The sequence below is a fragment of the Oncorhynchus tshawytscha genome, linkage group LG03, assembly GCF_018296145.1.
Source record: "Oncorhynchus tshawytscha isolate Ot180627B linkage group LG03, Otsh_v2.0, whole genome shotgun sequence".
Classification (NCBI taxonomy): Eukaryota; Metazoa; Chordata; class Actinopteri; order Salmoniformes; family Salmonidae; genus Oncorhynchus; species Oncorhynchus tshawytscha.
The window spans coordinates 66,971,828-66,989,787 of NC_056431.1; the positions used below are offsets into that span (position 1 = coordinate 66,971,828).

Genomic DNA, 17,960 nt, shown 5'->3' on the forward strand with positions numbered 1-17,960 from the left:
CAGTATGACAGTGAGAGGGACTGTACCAGTATGACAGTGACTTAGTGTTTGTTCCGACGTGCCAAGAGGGACTGTACCAGTATGACAGTGACTTAGTGTTTGTTCCGACGTGCCAAGGGGGACTGTACCAGTATGACAGTGACTTAGTGTTTGTTCCGACGTGCCAAGGGGGACTGTACCAGTATGACAGTGACTTAGTGTTTGTTCCGACGTGCCAAGGGGACTGTACCAGTATGACAGTGACTTAGTGTTTGTTCAAGAGGGACTGTACCGTGCAGTGACAAGAGGGACTGTACCAGTATGACAGTGACTTAGTGTTTGTTCCGACGTGCCAAGGGGGACTGTACCAGTATGACAGTGACTTAGTGTTTGTTCCGACGTGCCAAGGGGACTGTACCAGTATGACAGTGACTTAGTGTTTGTTCCGACGTGCCAAGGGGGACTGTACCAGTATGACAGTGACTTAGTGTTTGTTCCGACGTGCCAAGAGGGACTGTACCAGTATGACAGTGACTTAGTGTTTGTTCCGACGTGCCAAGAGGGACTGTACCAGTATGACAGTGACTTAGTGTTTGTTCCGACGTGCCAAGAGGGACTGTACCAGTATGACAGTGACTTAGTGTTTGTTCCGACGTGCCAAGAGGGACTGTACCAGTATGACAGTGACTTAGTGTTTGTTCCGACGTGCCAAGAGGGACTGTACCAGTATGACAGTGACTTAGTGTTTGTTCCGACGTGCCAAGAGGGACTGTACCAGTATGACAGTGACTTAGTGTTTGTTCCGACGTGCCAAGAGGGACTGTACCAGTATGACAGTGACTTAGTGTTTGTTCCGACGTGCCAAGAGGGACTGTACCAGTATGACAGTGACTTAGTGTTTGTTCCGACGTGCCAAGAGGGACTGTACCAGTATGACAGTGACTTAGTGTTTGTTCCGACGTGCCAAGAGGGACTGTACCAGTATGACAGTGACTTAGTGTTTGTTCCGACGTGCCAAGAGGGACTGTACCAGTATGACAGTGACTTAGTGTTTGTTCCGACGTGCCAAGAGGGACTGTGTTTGTGCCAAGAGGGACTGTACCAGTATGACAGTGACTTAGTGTTTGTTCCGACGTGCCAAGAGGGACTGTGACAGTGACTTAGTGTTTGTTCCGACGTGCCAAGAGGGACTGTACCAGTATGACAGTGACTTAGTGTTTGTTCCGACGTGCCAAGAGGGACTGTACCAGTATGACAGTGACTTAGTGTTTGTTTGTTACCAGTATGACAGTGACTTACGTGCCAAGAGGGACTGTACCAGTATGACAGTGACTTAGTGTTTGTTTGCCAAGAGGGACTTACCAGTATGACAGTGACTTAGTGTTTGTTCCACGTGCCAAGAGGGACTGTACCAGTATGACAGTGACTTAGTGTTTGTTCCGACGTGCCAAGAGGGACTGTACCAGTATGACAGTGACTTAGTGTTTGTTCCGACGTGCCAAGGGGGACTGTACCAGTATGACAGTGACTTAGTGTTTGTTCCGACGTGCCAAGAGGGACTGTACCAGTATGACAGTGACTTAGTGTTTGTTCCGACGTGCCAAGAGGGACTGTACCAGTATGACAGTGACTTAGTGTTTGTTCCGACGTGCCAAGAGGGACTGTACCAGTATGACAGTGACTTAGTGTTTGTTCCGACGTGCCAAGGGGGACTGTACCAGTATGACAGTGACTTAGTGTTTGTTCCGACGTGCCAAGAGGGACTGTACCAGTATGACAGTGACTTAGTGTTTGTTCCGACGTGCCAAGAGGGACTGTACCAGTATGACAGTGACTTAGTGTTTGTTCAGTGACTTAGTGTTTGTTCCGACGGGCCAAGAGGGACTGTACCAGTATGACAGTGACTTAGTGTTTGTTCCGCGTGCCAAGAGGGACTGTACCAGTATGACAGTGACTTAGTGTTTGTTCCGACGTGCCAAGAGGGACTGTACCAGTATGACAGTGACTTAGTGTTTGTTCCGACGTATGCCAAGAGGGACTGTACCAGTATGACAGTGACTTAGTGTTTGTTCCGACGTGCCAAGAGGGACTGTACCAGTATGACAGTGACTTAGTGTTTGTTCCGACGTGCCAAGAGGGACTGTACCAGTATGACAGTGACTTAGTGTTTGTTCCGACGTGCCAAGAGGGACTGTACCAGTATGACAGTGACTTAGTGTTTGTTCCGACGTGCCAAGAGGGACTGTACCAGTATGACAGTGACTTAGTGTTTGTTCCGACGTGCCAAGAGGGACTGTACCAGTATGACAGTGACTTAGTGTTTGTTCCAAGAGGGACTGTACCAGTATGACAGTGACTTAGTGTTTGACGTGCCAAGAGGGACTGTACCAGTATGACAGTGACTTAGTGTTTGTTCCGACGTGCCAAGAGGGACTGTACCAGTATGACAGTGACTTAGTGTTTGTTCCGACGTGCCAAGAGGGACTGTACCAGTATGACAGTGACTTAGTGTTTGTTCCGACGTGCCAAGAGGGACTGTACCAGTATGACAGTGACTTAGTGTTTGTTCCGACGTGCCAAGAGGGACTGTACCAGTATGACAGTGACTTAGTGTTTGTTCCGACGTGCCAAGAGGGACTGTACCAGTATGACAGTGACTTAGTGTTTGTTCCGACGTGCCAAGAGGGACTGTACCAGTATGACAGTGACTTAGTGTTTGTTCCGACGTGCCAAGAGGGACTGTACCAGTATGACAGTGACTTAGTGTTTGTTCCGACGTGCCAAGAGGGACTGTACCAGTATGACAGTGACTTAGTGTTTGTTCCGACGTGCCAAGAGGGACTGTACCAGTATGACAGTGACTTAGTGTTTGTTCCGACGTGCCAAGAGGGACTGTACCAGTATGACAGTGACTTAGTGTTTGTTCCGACGTGCCAAGGGGGACTGTACCAGTATGACAGTGAATTAGTGAGTGTTTGTTCGGTGACTTTGTACTATTTGTACACAGGGAAACGTCTAGGTAAGGTCTTGGGTGTCTAGGTTTAGCTGTTACATACCTATATAGCCATAGATAAGACTTGAAGTGTTGATGTCTTCATCCCATTCACAATACGACCCCAAGTCAACCGAAGGTGCCGGTTAGCTCTCTCTACTGCTAACTAGTGTAGAAAACTATTCCAGATCTCCTATTTCTCTACGTACAGCAGACTACTAATGTCTGTGTTGAAGGATTGAGAAGAATAATAGTGTGCTATTTCCTGTCTCCACAGGAAGTGCCCTGAACCTGACGTGTAGAGCATTCTTCGGCTACAGCGGGTCAGCGGTCAGTCCTCTCGTCTATTGGATGAAGGGAGAGAAGTTCATCGAGGACCTGGATGAGGAGAGAGTCGAAGAGAGCGAAATCAAGTGAGACACATGGTGGTTTTACTCCTCTCACTTCTAATGTAGTAACCATATGACCTAATATGTGATCATAGTCACTCTGATACGATTAGGATGAATACATTGTAACTATGGAATTGTGGTCAATATTAAATATGAATCCTGTAGACAATACTATCTATACTAACACAGTACACAGTTCAACTGGACTGATTAATAGATACATCACACAGAAACACACAACTACATCACCAGACTCCATTGGATACTGTAGTAGACCATACTATGATGTAATACTTCAAGTACAAAGCCTTAGATGAGCTATTCAGTGGCGTGACCCGGGGGGTGGCCCACGGCACCCCTGAAATCTTATTGGCCACCCAAGTGGCGCCCCTTGGGATTCTGAGATCTGATAGGTCGTCTCTGAATATATTGATATTTTTTACCAAGACAGCAAGACTTATCAGTCACCGGAGACATGTAATATTATTTTCCGCCAGACAGCATCTCATACATGAGCTACAGGTGCGAAGACAGAGGGGCGCTGTTTGCTTCGCTCGGATGCTTTCTCTGGTCAATTTAAGGAAAATCGTGAAACACGGATAAACATGAATGAGAAATAATTGTATACGTTTGTTTCTTTTTTTAATTGTTGCACTTTTGTCTTCCCTTGGTATCCATGAATAGACCCTGCTGTGTACACGTTATGGTGTTTGTTATAGATGTCCCTTTCCATTCGAATGGCGGGTGCACAGTGCACTGTTTGCATGATGGATTTATTTTGGAGTAGACGAACGTGTAGGTAACATACTTAACCTACTTTCTGAAATGATTTGTTTGACAATCAGAAGAAAACATCATGACTGGTTGTGTTCATGACAAATTAAAAGGTCATACATTTGTACAGTTCAATTCCAGGTCTTTACTATAAAACACATAAAACTTGTTTAGAGACCCCAGAAGGTTAAGGTATGATTCACACTTTGGATGGAACTTTAACTGAATTTACTGCTGTACACTAATACCCTTATATCAAATCCTAACCTTGAATGCAAACACTGTAACAAGACTTTTAGAATGATTTCTGATGTATTTGAGTAGGGAAATGTACCAAACCTCAGCTGAAGCATTTCATGTGTTGAGCCATCATGATTATAAACAAAAAATCCACCTTGCATTGATTACATTTCAAAATGTTATTTATGCTCCCCCTAAACTGTCTCTGAACACGACACTGGAGCTATTCTCTAAACTGTCTCTGAACACGACACTGGAGCTATTCTCTAAACTGTCTCTGAACACGACACTGGAGCTATTCTCTAAACTGTCTCTGGACACGTCACTGGAGCTATTCTCTCAAATGTCTCTGAACACGTCACTGGAGCTATTCTCTAAACTGTCTCTGGACACGACACTGGAGCTATTCTCTAAACTGTCTCTTAACATGTCACTGGAGCTATTCTCTAAACTGTCTCTGAACATGTCACTGGAGCTATTCTCTAAACTGTCTCTGGACACGTCACTGGAGCTATTCTCTAAACTGTCTCAACACGACACTGGAGCTATTCTCTAAACTGTCTCTGAACACGACACTGGAGCTATTCTCTAAACTGTCTCTGAACACGACACTGGAGCTATTCTCTAAACTGTCTCTGAACACGACACTGGAGCTATTCTCTAAACTGTCACGACACTGGAGCTATTCTCTAAACTGTCTCAACACGACACTGGAGCTATTCTCTAAACTGTCTCTGAACACGACACTGGAGCTATTCTCTAAACTGTCTCTGAACACGACACTGGAGCTATTCTCTAAACTGTCTCTGAACACGACACTGGAGCTATTCTCTAAACTGTCTCAACACGACACTGGAGCTATTCTCTAAACTGTCTCTGAACACGACACTGGAGCTATTCTCTAAACTGTCTCTGAACACGTCACTGGAGCTATTCTCTAAACTGTCTCTGGACACGACACTGGAGCTATTCTCTAAACTGTCCTCAACATGACACTGGAGCTATTCTCTAAACTGTCTCTGAACACGACACTGGAGCTATTCTCTAAACTGTCTCTGAACACGACACTGGAGCTATTCTCTAAACTGTCTCTGAACACGACACTGGAGCTATTCTCTAAACTGTCTCTGAACACGACACTGGAGCTATTCTCTAAACTGTCTCTGGACACGACACTGGAGCTATTCTCTAAACTGTCTCTGAACATGTCACTGGAGCTATTCTCTAAACTGTCTCTGGACACGACACTGGAGCTATTCTCTAAACTGTCTCTGAACACGACACTGGAGCTATTCTCTAAACTGTCTCTGAACACGACACTGGAGCTATTCTCTAAACTGAACACGACACTGGAGCTATTCTCTAAACTGAACACGACACTGGAGCTATTCTCTAAACTGTCTCTGAACTCACTGGAGCTATTCTCTAAACTGTCTCTGAACATGTCACTGGAGCTATTCTCTAAACTGTCTCTGGACACGTCACTGGAGCTATTCTCTAAACTGTCTCAACACGACACTGGAGCTATTCTCTAAACTGTCTCTGAACACGACACTGGAGCTATTCTCTAAACTGTCTCTGAACACGTCACTGGAGCTATTCTCTAAACTGTCTCTGAACACGACACTGGAGCTATTCTCTCAACTGTCTCTGAACACGACACTGGAGCTATTAAACTGTCTCAAACTGCTATTCTCTAAACTGTCTCTGAATACGACACTGGAGCTATTCTCTAAACTGTCTCTGAACACGTCACTGGAGCTATTCTCTAAACTGTCTCTGAACACGTCACTGGAGCTATTCTCTCAACTGTCTCTGAACACGACACTGAGCTACTAAACTGTCTCAACACGACACTGGAGCTATTCTCTAAACTGTCTCTGAACACGACACTGGAGCTATTCTCTAAACTGTCTGAACACGACACTGGAGCTATTCTCTAAAACACGTCACTGGAGCTATTCTCTAAACTGTCTCTGAACACACGACACTGGAGCTATTCTCTAAACTGTCTCTGAACACGACACTGGAGCTATTCTCTAAACTGTCTCTGAACACGTCACTGGAGCTATTCTCTAAACTGTCTCTGAACACGTCACTGGAGCTATTCTCTCAACTGTCTCTGAACACGACACTGGAGCTATTCTATAAACTGTCTCAACACGACACTGGAGCTATTCTCTAAACTGTCTCTGACATCACTGGAGACACTGGAGCTATTCTCTAAACTGTCTCTGAACACGTCACTGGAGCTATTCTCTAAACTGTCTCTGAACACGTCACTGGAGCTATTCTCTCAACTGTCTCTGAACACGACACTGGAGCTATTCTATAAACTGTCTCAACACGACACTGGAGCTATTCTCTAAACTGTCTCTGAACACGACACTGGAGCTATTCTCTAAACTGTCTCAACACGACACTGGAGCTATTCTCTAAACTGTCTCTGAACACGACACTGGAGCTATTCTCTAAACTGTCTCTGAACACGTCACTGGAGCTGTTCTCTAAACTGTCTCTGAACACGTCACTGGAGCTGTTCTCTAAACTGTCATATCTAGCTGCTAATTATTCCCTTTGCAAGCCCACGCAGGCAGGAATGCAGGCAGACAGGCAGGCAGGAATGCAGGTAGGCAGGAATGCAGACAGGCAGGTAAGCAGGCAGGCAGGTATGCAGGCAGGAATGCAGGCAGGCAGGAATGCAGACAGACAGGTATGCAGACAGACAGGCAGGTAAACCCAGTCTGTTCTGTTGCTCCTACGATTACTATCACACCTCTTTAGCACACCAGTCTATCTGGTGTCTGTATGTATGTAACATAGACAATAACCCACGAACCACAATACAAAACAGGCTACCTAAATATGGTTCCCAATCAGAGACAACGACAAACACCTGCCACTGATTGAGAACCATATCAGGCCAAAACACATAGAAACAGACTAACTAGACATGCAACATAGAATGCCCACTCATATCACACCCTGACCAAACAAAACATAGAAACAAACAATGCAAATAATGGTCAGAGTGTGACACTACCACCATTGCCCTCTACCTCACTACCCACTACCCCACTACTGTCACTACCCTCTCCCTCACTACCGTCACTACCCTCTCCCTCACTACCCTCTCCCTCACTACCGTCACTACCCTCTCACTCAATACCCTTTCCCTCACTACCACCATTACCCTCTACCTCATTACCCACTACCTCACTACTGTCACTACCCTCTCCCGCACTACCGTCACTAGCCTCTCCCTCACTACCCTCTCCCTCACTACCCTCTCCCTCACTACCGTCACTACCCTCTCCATCACTACCGACACTACCCTCTCCCTCACTACCTCACTACCCTCTCCCTCACTACCGTTACTGCCCTCTACCTCACTACCGTCACTACCTCTACCTCACTACCGTCACTAACCTCTACCTCACTACCGTCACTACCCTCTACTTCACTACCATCACTATCCATTCCCTCACTATCGTCACTACCCTCTACCTCCCTACCGACACTACCCTCTCCCTCAATACCCTTTCCCTCACTACCACCATTACCCTCTACCTCATTAGCCACTACCTCACTACTGTCACTACCCTCTCCCTCACTACCGTCACTACCCTCTCCCTCACTACCGACACTACCCTCTCCCTCACTACCGTCACTACCCTCTCCCTCACTACCGTCACTACCCTCTACCTCACTACCGTCACTACCCTCTCCCTCACCATATCAGGCCAAAACACATAGAAACAGACTAACTAGACATGCAACATAGAATACCCACTCATATCACACCCTGACCAAACAAAACATAGAAACAAACAACGCAAATAATGGTCAGAGTGTGACACTACCACCACTACCCTCTACCTCACTACCCAGTACCCCACTACTGTCACTACCCTCTCCCTCACTACTGTCACTACCCTCTCCCTCACGACCCTCTCCCTCACTACCGTCACTACCCTCTCCCTCAATACCCTTTCCCTCACTACCACCATTACCCTCTACCTCATTACCCACTACCTCACTACTGTCACTACCCTCTCCCTCACTACCGTCACTACCCTCTACCTCACTACCGACACTATCCATTCCCTCACTATCGTCACTACCCTCTACCTCACTACCGACACTACCCTCTTCCTCACTATCGTCACTACCCTCTTCCTCACTACCCTCTCCCTCACTTTCGTCACTACCCTCTACCTCACTACCGACACGACCCTCTACCTCACTTTCGTCACTACCCTCTACCTCACTATCGTCACTACCCTCTACCTCGCTACCGACACTACCCTCTATCTTACTACCCTCTCCCTCACTATCATCGCTATCCTAGAACCTCACTACCGACATTACACTCTACCTCACTACCCTCTCCCTCACTATCATCACTACCCTCTACCTCACTACCCTCTCCCTCACTATCATCACTACCCTCTACCTCACCACCCTCTCCCTCACTATCGTCACTACCCTCTACCTCACTACCCTCTCCCTCACTATCGTCACTACCCTCTACCTCACTACCGACACTACCCTCTTCCTCACTATATTCACTACCCTCTACCTCACGACCCTCTCTACCCTCTCCCTCACTATCGTCACTACCCTCTACCTCACTACCCTCTCCCTCACTATCGTCACTACCCTCTCCCTCACTACCCTCACTACCCTCTACCTCCCTACCGACACTACCCTCTCCCTCAATACCCTTTCCCTCACTACCACCATTACCCTCTACCTCATTAGCCACTACCTCACTACTGTCACTACCCTCTCCCTCACTACCGTCACTACCCTCTCCCTCACTACCGACACTACCCTCTCCCTCACTACCGTCACTACCCTCTCCCTCACTACCGTCACTACCCTCTACCTCACTACCGTCACTACCCTCTCCCTCACCATATCAGGCCAAAACACATAGAAACAGACTAACTAGACATGCAACATAGAATGCCCACTCATATCACACCCTGACCAAACAAAACATAGAAACAAACAACGCAAATAATGGTCAGAGTGTGACACTACCACCACTACCCACTACCCAGTACCCCACTACTGTCACTACCCTCTCCCTCACTACCGTCACTACCCTCTCCCTCACTACCGTCACTACCCTCTACCTCACTACCGTCACTACCCTCTCCCTCACCATATCAGGCCAAAACACATAGAAACAGACTAACTAGACATGCAACATAGAATGCCCACTCATATCACACCCTGACCAAACAAAACATAGAAACAAACAACGCAAATAATGGTCAGAGTGTGACACTACCACCACTACCCTCTACCTCACTACCCAGTACCCCACTACTGTCACTACCCTCTCCCTCACTACTGTCACTACCCTCTCCCTCACGACCCTCTCCCTCACTACCGTCACTACCCTCTCCCTCAATACCCTTTCCCTCACTACCACCATTACCCTCTACCTCATTACCCACTACCTCACTACTGTCACTACCCTCTCCCTCACTACCGTCACTACCCTCTACCTCACTACCGACACTATCCATTCCCTCACTATCGTCACTATGCTCTCACTACCCTCACTACCCTCTACCTCACTACCGACACTACCCTCTTCCTCACTATCGTCACTACCCTCTTCCTCACTACCCTCTCCCTCACTTTCGTCACTACCCTCTACCTCACTACCGACACGACCCTCTACCTCACTTTCGTCACTACCCTCTACCTCACTATCGTCACTACCCTCTACCTCGCTACCGACACTACCCTCTATCTTACTACCCTCTCCCTCACTATCATCGCTACCCTCTACCTCACTACCGACATTACACTCTACCTCACTACCCTCTCCCTCACAATCATCACTACCCTCTACCTCACTACCCTCTCCCTCACTATCATCACTAGCCTCTACCTCACTACCTTCTCCCTCACTATCATCACTACCCTCTACCTCACTACCCTCTCCCTCACTATCATCACTACCCTCTACCTCACTACCCTCTCCCTCACTATCCTCACTACCCTCTACCTCACTACCCTCACTACCGACACTATCCTCTCCCTCACTATCACTACCCTCACTACCCTCTACCTCACTACCCTCACTACCGACACTATCCTCTCCCTCACTATCGTCACTACCTTCTACCTCACTACCGACACTACCATCTACCACACTACCGACACAACCCTCTACCTCACTACCCTCTCCCTAACTATCGTCACCACCTTTTCCCTCACTACCCTCTCCCTCACTATCGTCACTACTCTCTTCCTCACTACCGTCTCTACCCTCTCCCTCACTATCGTCACTACCCTCTACCTCACTACCCTTTCCCTCACTATCGTCACTACTCTCTACCTCACTACCGTCACTACCCTTTCCCTCACTGAACGTAGAGGAATGCAGATGGACTAGGGGAGGGAGGGAGGGCTTGTGTTTTGGTTTTGTGGGTAGAATCAGGTACAGAGCTCAGTTTTAAGGGTAGCAATCTTCCTCTCCCTCTCTCTCCCCCCTTTCTTTCTCTGTCCGTCTCTCTCTCTAGGATTTTCTCTCTCCTCAACTGAAGGGCTATATCTCTTTAATAATGCAGCCAGATATTTCATTCTGTGGATCAATAATGTATTTGATCATGTATTCTTTATTGTCCATGCAGCCTTTACCCCAGGCCTGCTCTGATCCTCTCACAGCCCAGACTTTACTCCCCTGATCACTCCACACACCCTTAATGGGATGGACACACTCATTACTATCAAACAGAAAGGGAGTAGCCAAGGGAGGGGTAGGACGAGAGGGGGAATGAGAAGATGTATACAAAGTAGAAGATGGAGAGGTTTAAAAGTTAGAAGGGGTTAGGATTTGGGGAAAAGTTAAACAAGAGAGCAGGATGGAGAGAGAGAGAGATATATATATTTCCCTCAAATTACACAGACCCACAAAGAATTTGAAAACAAATCCAATTTTGATAAACTCCCATAGCTATTTGGTGAAATACCACATTGTGCCATCACAGCAGCAAGATTTGTGACCTGTTTCCACAAGAAAAGGGCAACCAGTTAAGAACAAACACCATTGTAAATACAAACAATATTTATGTTTATATTTATTTTCCCTTTCGTACTTGAGCTATTTGCACATCATTACAACACTGTATATAGACATAATAACATTTGACATTTCTTTATTGTTTTGAAACTTTTGTAATGTTTACTGTTCATTTTTTATTCTTTATTTAACTTTTGATTATTATCTATTTCACTTGCTTTGGCAATGTAAACAAACATTTCCCATGCCAATAAAGCCCTTAAGAGAGAGAGAGAAAGAGAGAGAGAGAGACTTCCCAAATGGTTAGCAACTTGTAAACATTACCAAATAAATGTAAAATTATAACATGTAATTATGCTTCAGCCATGCAGCCAAAGTATCTTCCATTCCACTGCTACAGGGATGTGGATCTGTTACCAAGGTTTCGCCTCCCACCCACACTCTCCTGGCCTGTCCATTACTAATGCATCAGCAACCTCAGCCCATAGAACCCAGGAAACCCACCAGGGTTATATTTAAACAACCCAACCTATTGATTCTGACTAGTTCCATTTCTATTAAAACGCAGGTCCATAAATTCTCATTTGCATCGCAGATGGCAACAGGGCTATTGTTGTTTTCATAGCATGCATGGTTGGGCATTAGCAACAGGGCTGTGTGTGTGCGTGTGTATGTGTGAGATTAAAACATTTGCCCAACCAATCTGCTGCAGAATTATCGATGGGGTATTGAGGTCGTTTACTTCTGTTCATACCGGGTTCTCAGGTGGGCTTTGGATGAAATAAAGGTAATGAATACATTTTTAGTTGATCAGTTAAATGAGCAGAATCCGCATTCACTGGCTTTACTAATGAGGAAGTGAGGAGCTGTTGGAAGAATAGTGCATTTTGTTCAGGAGGAGATTTTACTCCAGCTAGCCTGAACCAGATCTGTTTGTGCTGTCTTGCCAGCTCCTGTGATCATTGTCACACACAAGACAGAGAGTCTAGACTAGAACCCCAACAGAGTCGTAATTAAAATCTCTTGTTGCTGTTTGCCTCATCCAGGGGTTAAGATACAATCAGCCACAGCAAGTCCAGTCCCATTAGATCGCCATCTAACTTCCATTCACATTTCCTTGGCCTGTTTGGTCTGGGTAGAAGTTGCCCATTGAGCACAGATCTAGTATCAGCTTACCCTCTCCAGATGCTGTTTTATTATCTCCCTCTCCCTATCTCTCTCTTTCTCCCCAGTGCTCACTTGTAGTACATAGGCTACACATTAATGCACATACAGACACAGTTTCACACACACACACCCACACACACACACACACACACACACACACACACACACACACACACACACACACACACACACACACACACACACACACACACACACACACACACACACACACACACACACACTCTCTTTCTCTCTTTCTCTCACACGCAAACACACTCTCTCAAACACTCTTTCACTCTCTCTCCCTCTTTCCCTCGTGCGTGCCTCTGTGCTGAGGGTGCTTTAAAAGTAGGCTAAGTAGTTGTATGTGAAGAACGAGGGAGCATCATGACTCCCTTCTCTCCTCCGCCAGCCTACAACAACTCAGCAGGGGACACTCGTTTACTTTATGGAATATTACTTTCTCTCCTTCCGCTCAGTTTCCATGGCAGCTGCTATAAAAACATTATCTTCCCGATATCATTATTTGTTTTTTTCCTCCAAGGAAGAAACATATGGCATGAGATTAGTAGTTTCTTTATTCTGTAAATGTGTCTACCAGGATCCGTGTGTATATTCAACATAACTAACAATCCGTGCATATATTCAACATATGAACTGTGAACATCTTAAAATATTTAGTAAATAAAACCATAATCTGTAAATATCTTAAAATATTTCACAAATTAAACCATAAATCACAAATAAATCTATGATCTGAAAATAGATTCAATATAGCTCACAAATAAAACTGCAATTTTAACAAATGTTCAGAAATCCCTAACATTTCCAACTGTAGAATATGCATTTGCGCATTCAAAAAGTGCTTGTGGATGTATATTCTGTGCTTACAGAATTTCTAGAACTGTTTTTCGCCTGTTGATGTATTACAATCCACAAATGTGGCTTCAGATGAGAGTCGGCTATCTCCATTCATTGGGATCCTCTTTGTGTGATGACATCAGAGTGATGACATCATGGCTGTGTCCTTCTTGGTAGAACACTTTTTAGCTAGAAGTAGTGTAACGTGTGCGCCGGGTGGCAGGAAGCAGGTGCAGAAGTTGAGTATAATAATGAATAAATGCAGATGAACAAAACATGAGAAGTGTACAGAACGTGAGAGAAAACAATACTATCTAGTGACTGACGTCTACTGAGGGATAAAGGGGTATAATCAAGGAAATAATGATGTCCAGGTGTGCGTTATGATGGGAAGCAGGTGAGCGTAATCATGGTTGCCAGGACCAGTGGTTGGTAGACCGGTGACATCGAGCAGCATGACAAGAAGTTCATGAAATGTGAGTTTAACGTTTATTTATTTATCAAATTATGTTAATATTTTAATTAATGACTTTCATACGAATGCTAAATTTGACCATTGGGGCATGCAACCCCGAGTGTGTGCTTTCACCCACTTGCCAAGCTAGCTAACGTAAGGCGATCTTGTCATCTGAATTTCTTTTGTTTTTAATCAGATAACGTAAACGCGTACATCGCCTTGGTCCGTACAATTGCCCTTATTTTAGCACCTCAAAAACCTAATACTTCCAGATCAACTAATGTAAATACCATTGTAAAGCACAATTTCTCCCCTTCCCAACAGAATCAATTACATGACCTAAACACTGCCCTTTTCTGCATAATTCAAACAGGCAATGAGCCCCGTCGGGTCTTTTTAAAAATGGAGGGTGGGGAGCGAAACTAATGCATGATAGTGAGAAGGAGAGATGTCATGTGGGAAAATTGCTTTTTTTCAATCGATCTGTCCAACTTATCACCATATTACCTCTAGTTCCCATAGCAACGATTAAAACATTCCCAAACCAGAAACCGTGGATTGATGGCAGCATTCGCGTGAAACTGAAAGCCCGAACCACTGCTTTTAATCAGGGCAAGGTGACCGGAAACATGACCGAATACAAACAGTGTAACTATTCCCTCCGCAAGGCAATCAAACAAGCTAAGCGTCAGTATAGAGACAAAGTAGAATCTCAATTCAATGGTTCAGACACAAGAGGCATGTGGCAGGGTCTACAGTCAATCACGGACTACAGGAAGAAACCCAGCCCAGTCATGGACCAGGATGTCTTGCTCCCAGGCAGACTAAATAACTTTTTTGCCCGCTTTGAGGACAATACAGTGCCACTGACACGGCCTGCAATGAAAACATGCGGTCTCTCCTTCACTGCAGCCGAGGTGAGTAAGACATTTAAACGTGTTAACCCTCGCAAGGCTGCAGGCCCAGACGGCATCCCCAGCCGCGCCCTCAGAGCATGCGCAGACCAGCTGGCCGGTGTGTTTACGGACATATTCAATCAATCCCTATACCAGTCTGCTGTTCCCACATGCTTCAAGAGGGCCACCATTGTTCCTGTTCCCAAGAAAGCTAAGGTAACTGAGCTAAACGACTACCGCCCCGTAGCACTCACATCCGTCATCATGAAGTGCTTTGAGAGACTAGTCAAGGACCATATCACCTCCACCCTACCTGACACCCTAGACCCACTCCAATTTGCTTACCGCCCAAATAGGTCCACAGACGATGCAATCTCAACCACACTGCACACTGCCCTAACCCATCTGGACAAGAGGAATACCTATGTGAGAATGCTGTTCATCGAATACAGCTCGGCAGTCAACACCATAGTGCCCTCCAAGCTCGTCATCAAGCTCGAGACCCTGGGTCTCGACCCCGCCCTGTGCAACTGGGTACTGGACTTCCTGACGGGCCGCCCCCAGGTGGTGAGGGTAGGCAACAGCATCTCCTCCCCGCTGATCCTCAACACTGGGGCCCCACAAGGGTGCATTCTGAGCCCTCTCCTGTACTCCCTGTTCACCCACGACGGCGTGGCCACGCACGCCTCCAACTCAATCATCAAGCGGACGACACAACAGTGGTAGGCTTGATTACCAACAACGATGAGACGGCCTACAGGGAGGAGGTGAGGGCCCTCGGAGTGTGGTGTCAGGAAAATAACCTCACACTCAACGTCAACAAAACTAAGGAGATGATTGTGGACTTCAGGAAACAGCAGAGGGAACACCCCCCTATCCACATCGATGGAACAGTAGTGGAGAGGGTAGCAAGTTTTAAGTTCCTCGGCATACACATCACAGACAAACTGAATTGGTCCACTCACACAGACAGCATCGTGAAGAAGGCGCAGCAGCGCCTCTTCAACCTCAGGAGGCTGAAGAAATTCGGCTTGTCACCAAAAGCACTCACAAACTTCTACAGATGCACAATCGAGAGCATCCTGGCGGGCTGTATCACCGCCTGGTACAGCAACTGCTCCGCCCTCAACCGTAAGGCTCTCCAGAGGGTAGTGAGGTCTGCACAATGCATCACCGGGGGCAAACTACCTGCCCTCCAGGACACCTACACCACCCGATGTTACAGGAAGGCCATAAAGATCATCAAGGACATCAACCACCCGAGCCACTGCCTGTTCACCCCGCTATCATCCAGAAGGCGAGGTCAGTACAGGTGCATCAAAGCTGGGACCGAGAGACTGAAAAACAGCTTCTATCTCAAGGCCATCAGACTGTTAAACAGCCACCACTAACATTGAGTTGCTGCTGCCAACACACTGACAATGACACTGACTCAACTCCAGCCACTTTAATAATGGGAATTGATGGGAAATTATGTAAATATATAAACAATGCTACCTTATATAATGTTACTTACCCTACATTATTCATCTCATATGCATACGTATATACTGTACTCTATATCATCGACTGCATCCTTATGTAATACATGTATCACTAGCCACTTTAACTATGCCACTTTGTTTACATACTCATCTCATATGTATATACTGTACTCGATATCAGCTACTGTATCTTGCCTATGCTGCTCTGTACCATCACTCATTCATATATCCTTATGTACATATTCTTTATCCCCTTACACTGTGTATAAGACAGTAGTTTTGGAATTGTTAGTTAGATTACTTGTTGGTTATTACTGCATTGTCGGAACTAGAAGCACAAGCATTTCGTTACACTCGCATTAACAACATGTGTATGTGACAAATAAAATTTGATTTGATTTGATTTGATTTGATTTAAAATGACAATAAAACACTATAAAGAGTTTATATAATGTGTCATTACATACCTATTTGTGTCGAATTTGAATCTGTTTTTTAGCGCAGTGTTAGAGATCTTAGAAGTAAACAGTGGCTTTGAGAATGATGATCGCATGCAATGATGACGCAAAAAATGACTAGGTATCCCCCCTCACCCCCATCACTGTCCATTTCTTGTTTTTAAAGGATGAGTGAAGTGCTACACCTGGTGGAGAAAGACAGAAATAGTTGTTTTATGCGTGCTGTACGTTACGACACGCCACGATGTAACGGAGGGTCTGTTTAAAAATAAAAAAAACTTTTCTCCAATACTATAGAGCCATTACCATGTCGATCAATGCTTGAATAGAAACCTAGTTCACACCCCAGATTTTGAAGTCAACACAGTCGCTACAGTCCCATTAGTTTTCTTTGTAGCCTTGTTTGAATGTTGCAGTTGTGCACATTTGTATGGAATGGGGTGAGTTTACATTAATGTTGCAATTTCTTACCACCACACCAGTTGAGAGTGATGTGTCCTGTCAAATAATCAATTTCCCTGAAAGAATTGATTGAAACATTTCTCATTAACTTACTAGCCAGATCACCAATTAAGGGTTTTAAAACTGAGCGGTTCTTCATAATTGACACATTTCTGAATTAACAATTACCTAGTAAGTTTAACTCTGGTTGTTAGTCTAAACAGGTGATGAAATCGCCTGCTAGCTATTGGTAGATTCCAACGCTAGCTAGTTAGCTAGCATGGCTAGTGGGCTGATGTCGAAAGCACACACTTGGGGTTGCATTCCCCAAAGGTCGAATTTAACATTCATATGAAAGTAATTTGTTGAACATCATAACATGATTTGTTGAATAAATACACATTTCATAAAGTTATTCATTCTTCTTCTAGCTAGAAAGCGTTCTCCCAAGGACGCGATGTCATCACTGTGTGTCACATGACACAGATGATCCCAGTGAATGGAGACAGCAGACTCTCATCTAAAGTCACATTTGTGGATTGTAATACATCAACATGCAGAAAACGTCTAGAAATTCTGTAAACACAGATCCACAATATCTTTTTTAATGTTCATTCCACAGTTGTAAATGTTAGGTATTTCAAAACATTTCCTCACATCCTTCTACATTTGTTCAAATGGTAGTTTTATTTGTGAGCTATGTTGAATATATTTACAGGTCATAGATACATGTTTTTGACTTATGGTGAGATAACATAGCATTCCTGTACT

The 17,960-nt window shown here is 45.3% G+C and overlaps 1 protein-coding gene across 4 annotated transcripts in view; it reads left to right on the plus strand.

The window, feature by feature from the left end:
* The window catches only part of LOC112238580 (interleukin-1 receptor accessory protein-like 1-B), a 462,784-nt gene that overhangs the window by 423,577 nt on the left and 21,247 nt on the right, over positions 1–17,960 (plus strand). For all 4 annotated transcript variants that reach the window (XM_042319851.1, XM_042319853.1, XM_042319852.1 and 1 more), the window contains exon 7: positions 3,249–3,384. In XM_042319851.1, coding sequence (XP_042175785.1) covers positions 3,249–3,384 — 136 coding nt within the window. The remainder of the gene's footprint in view (positions 1–3,248; positions 3,385–17,960) is intronic.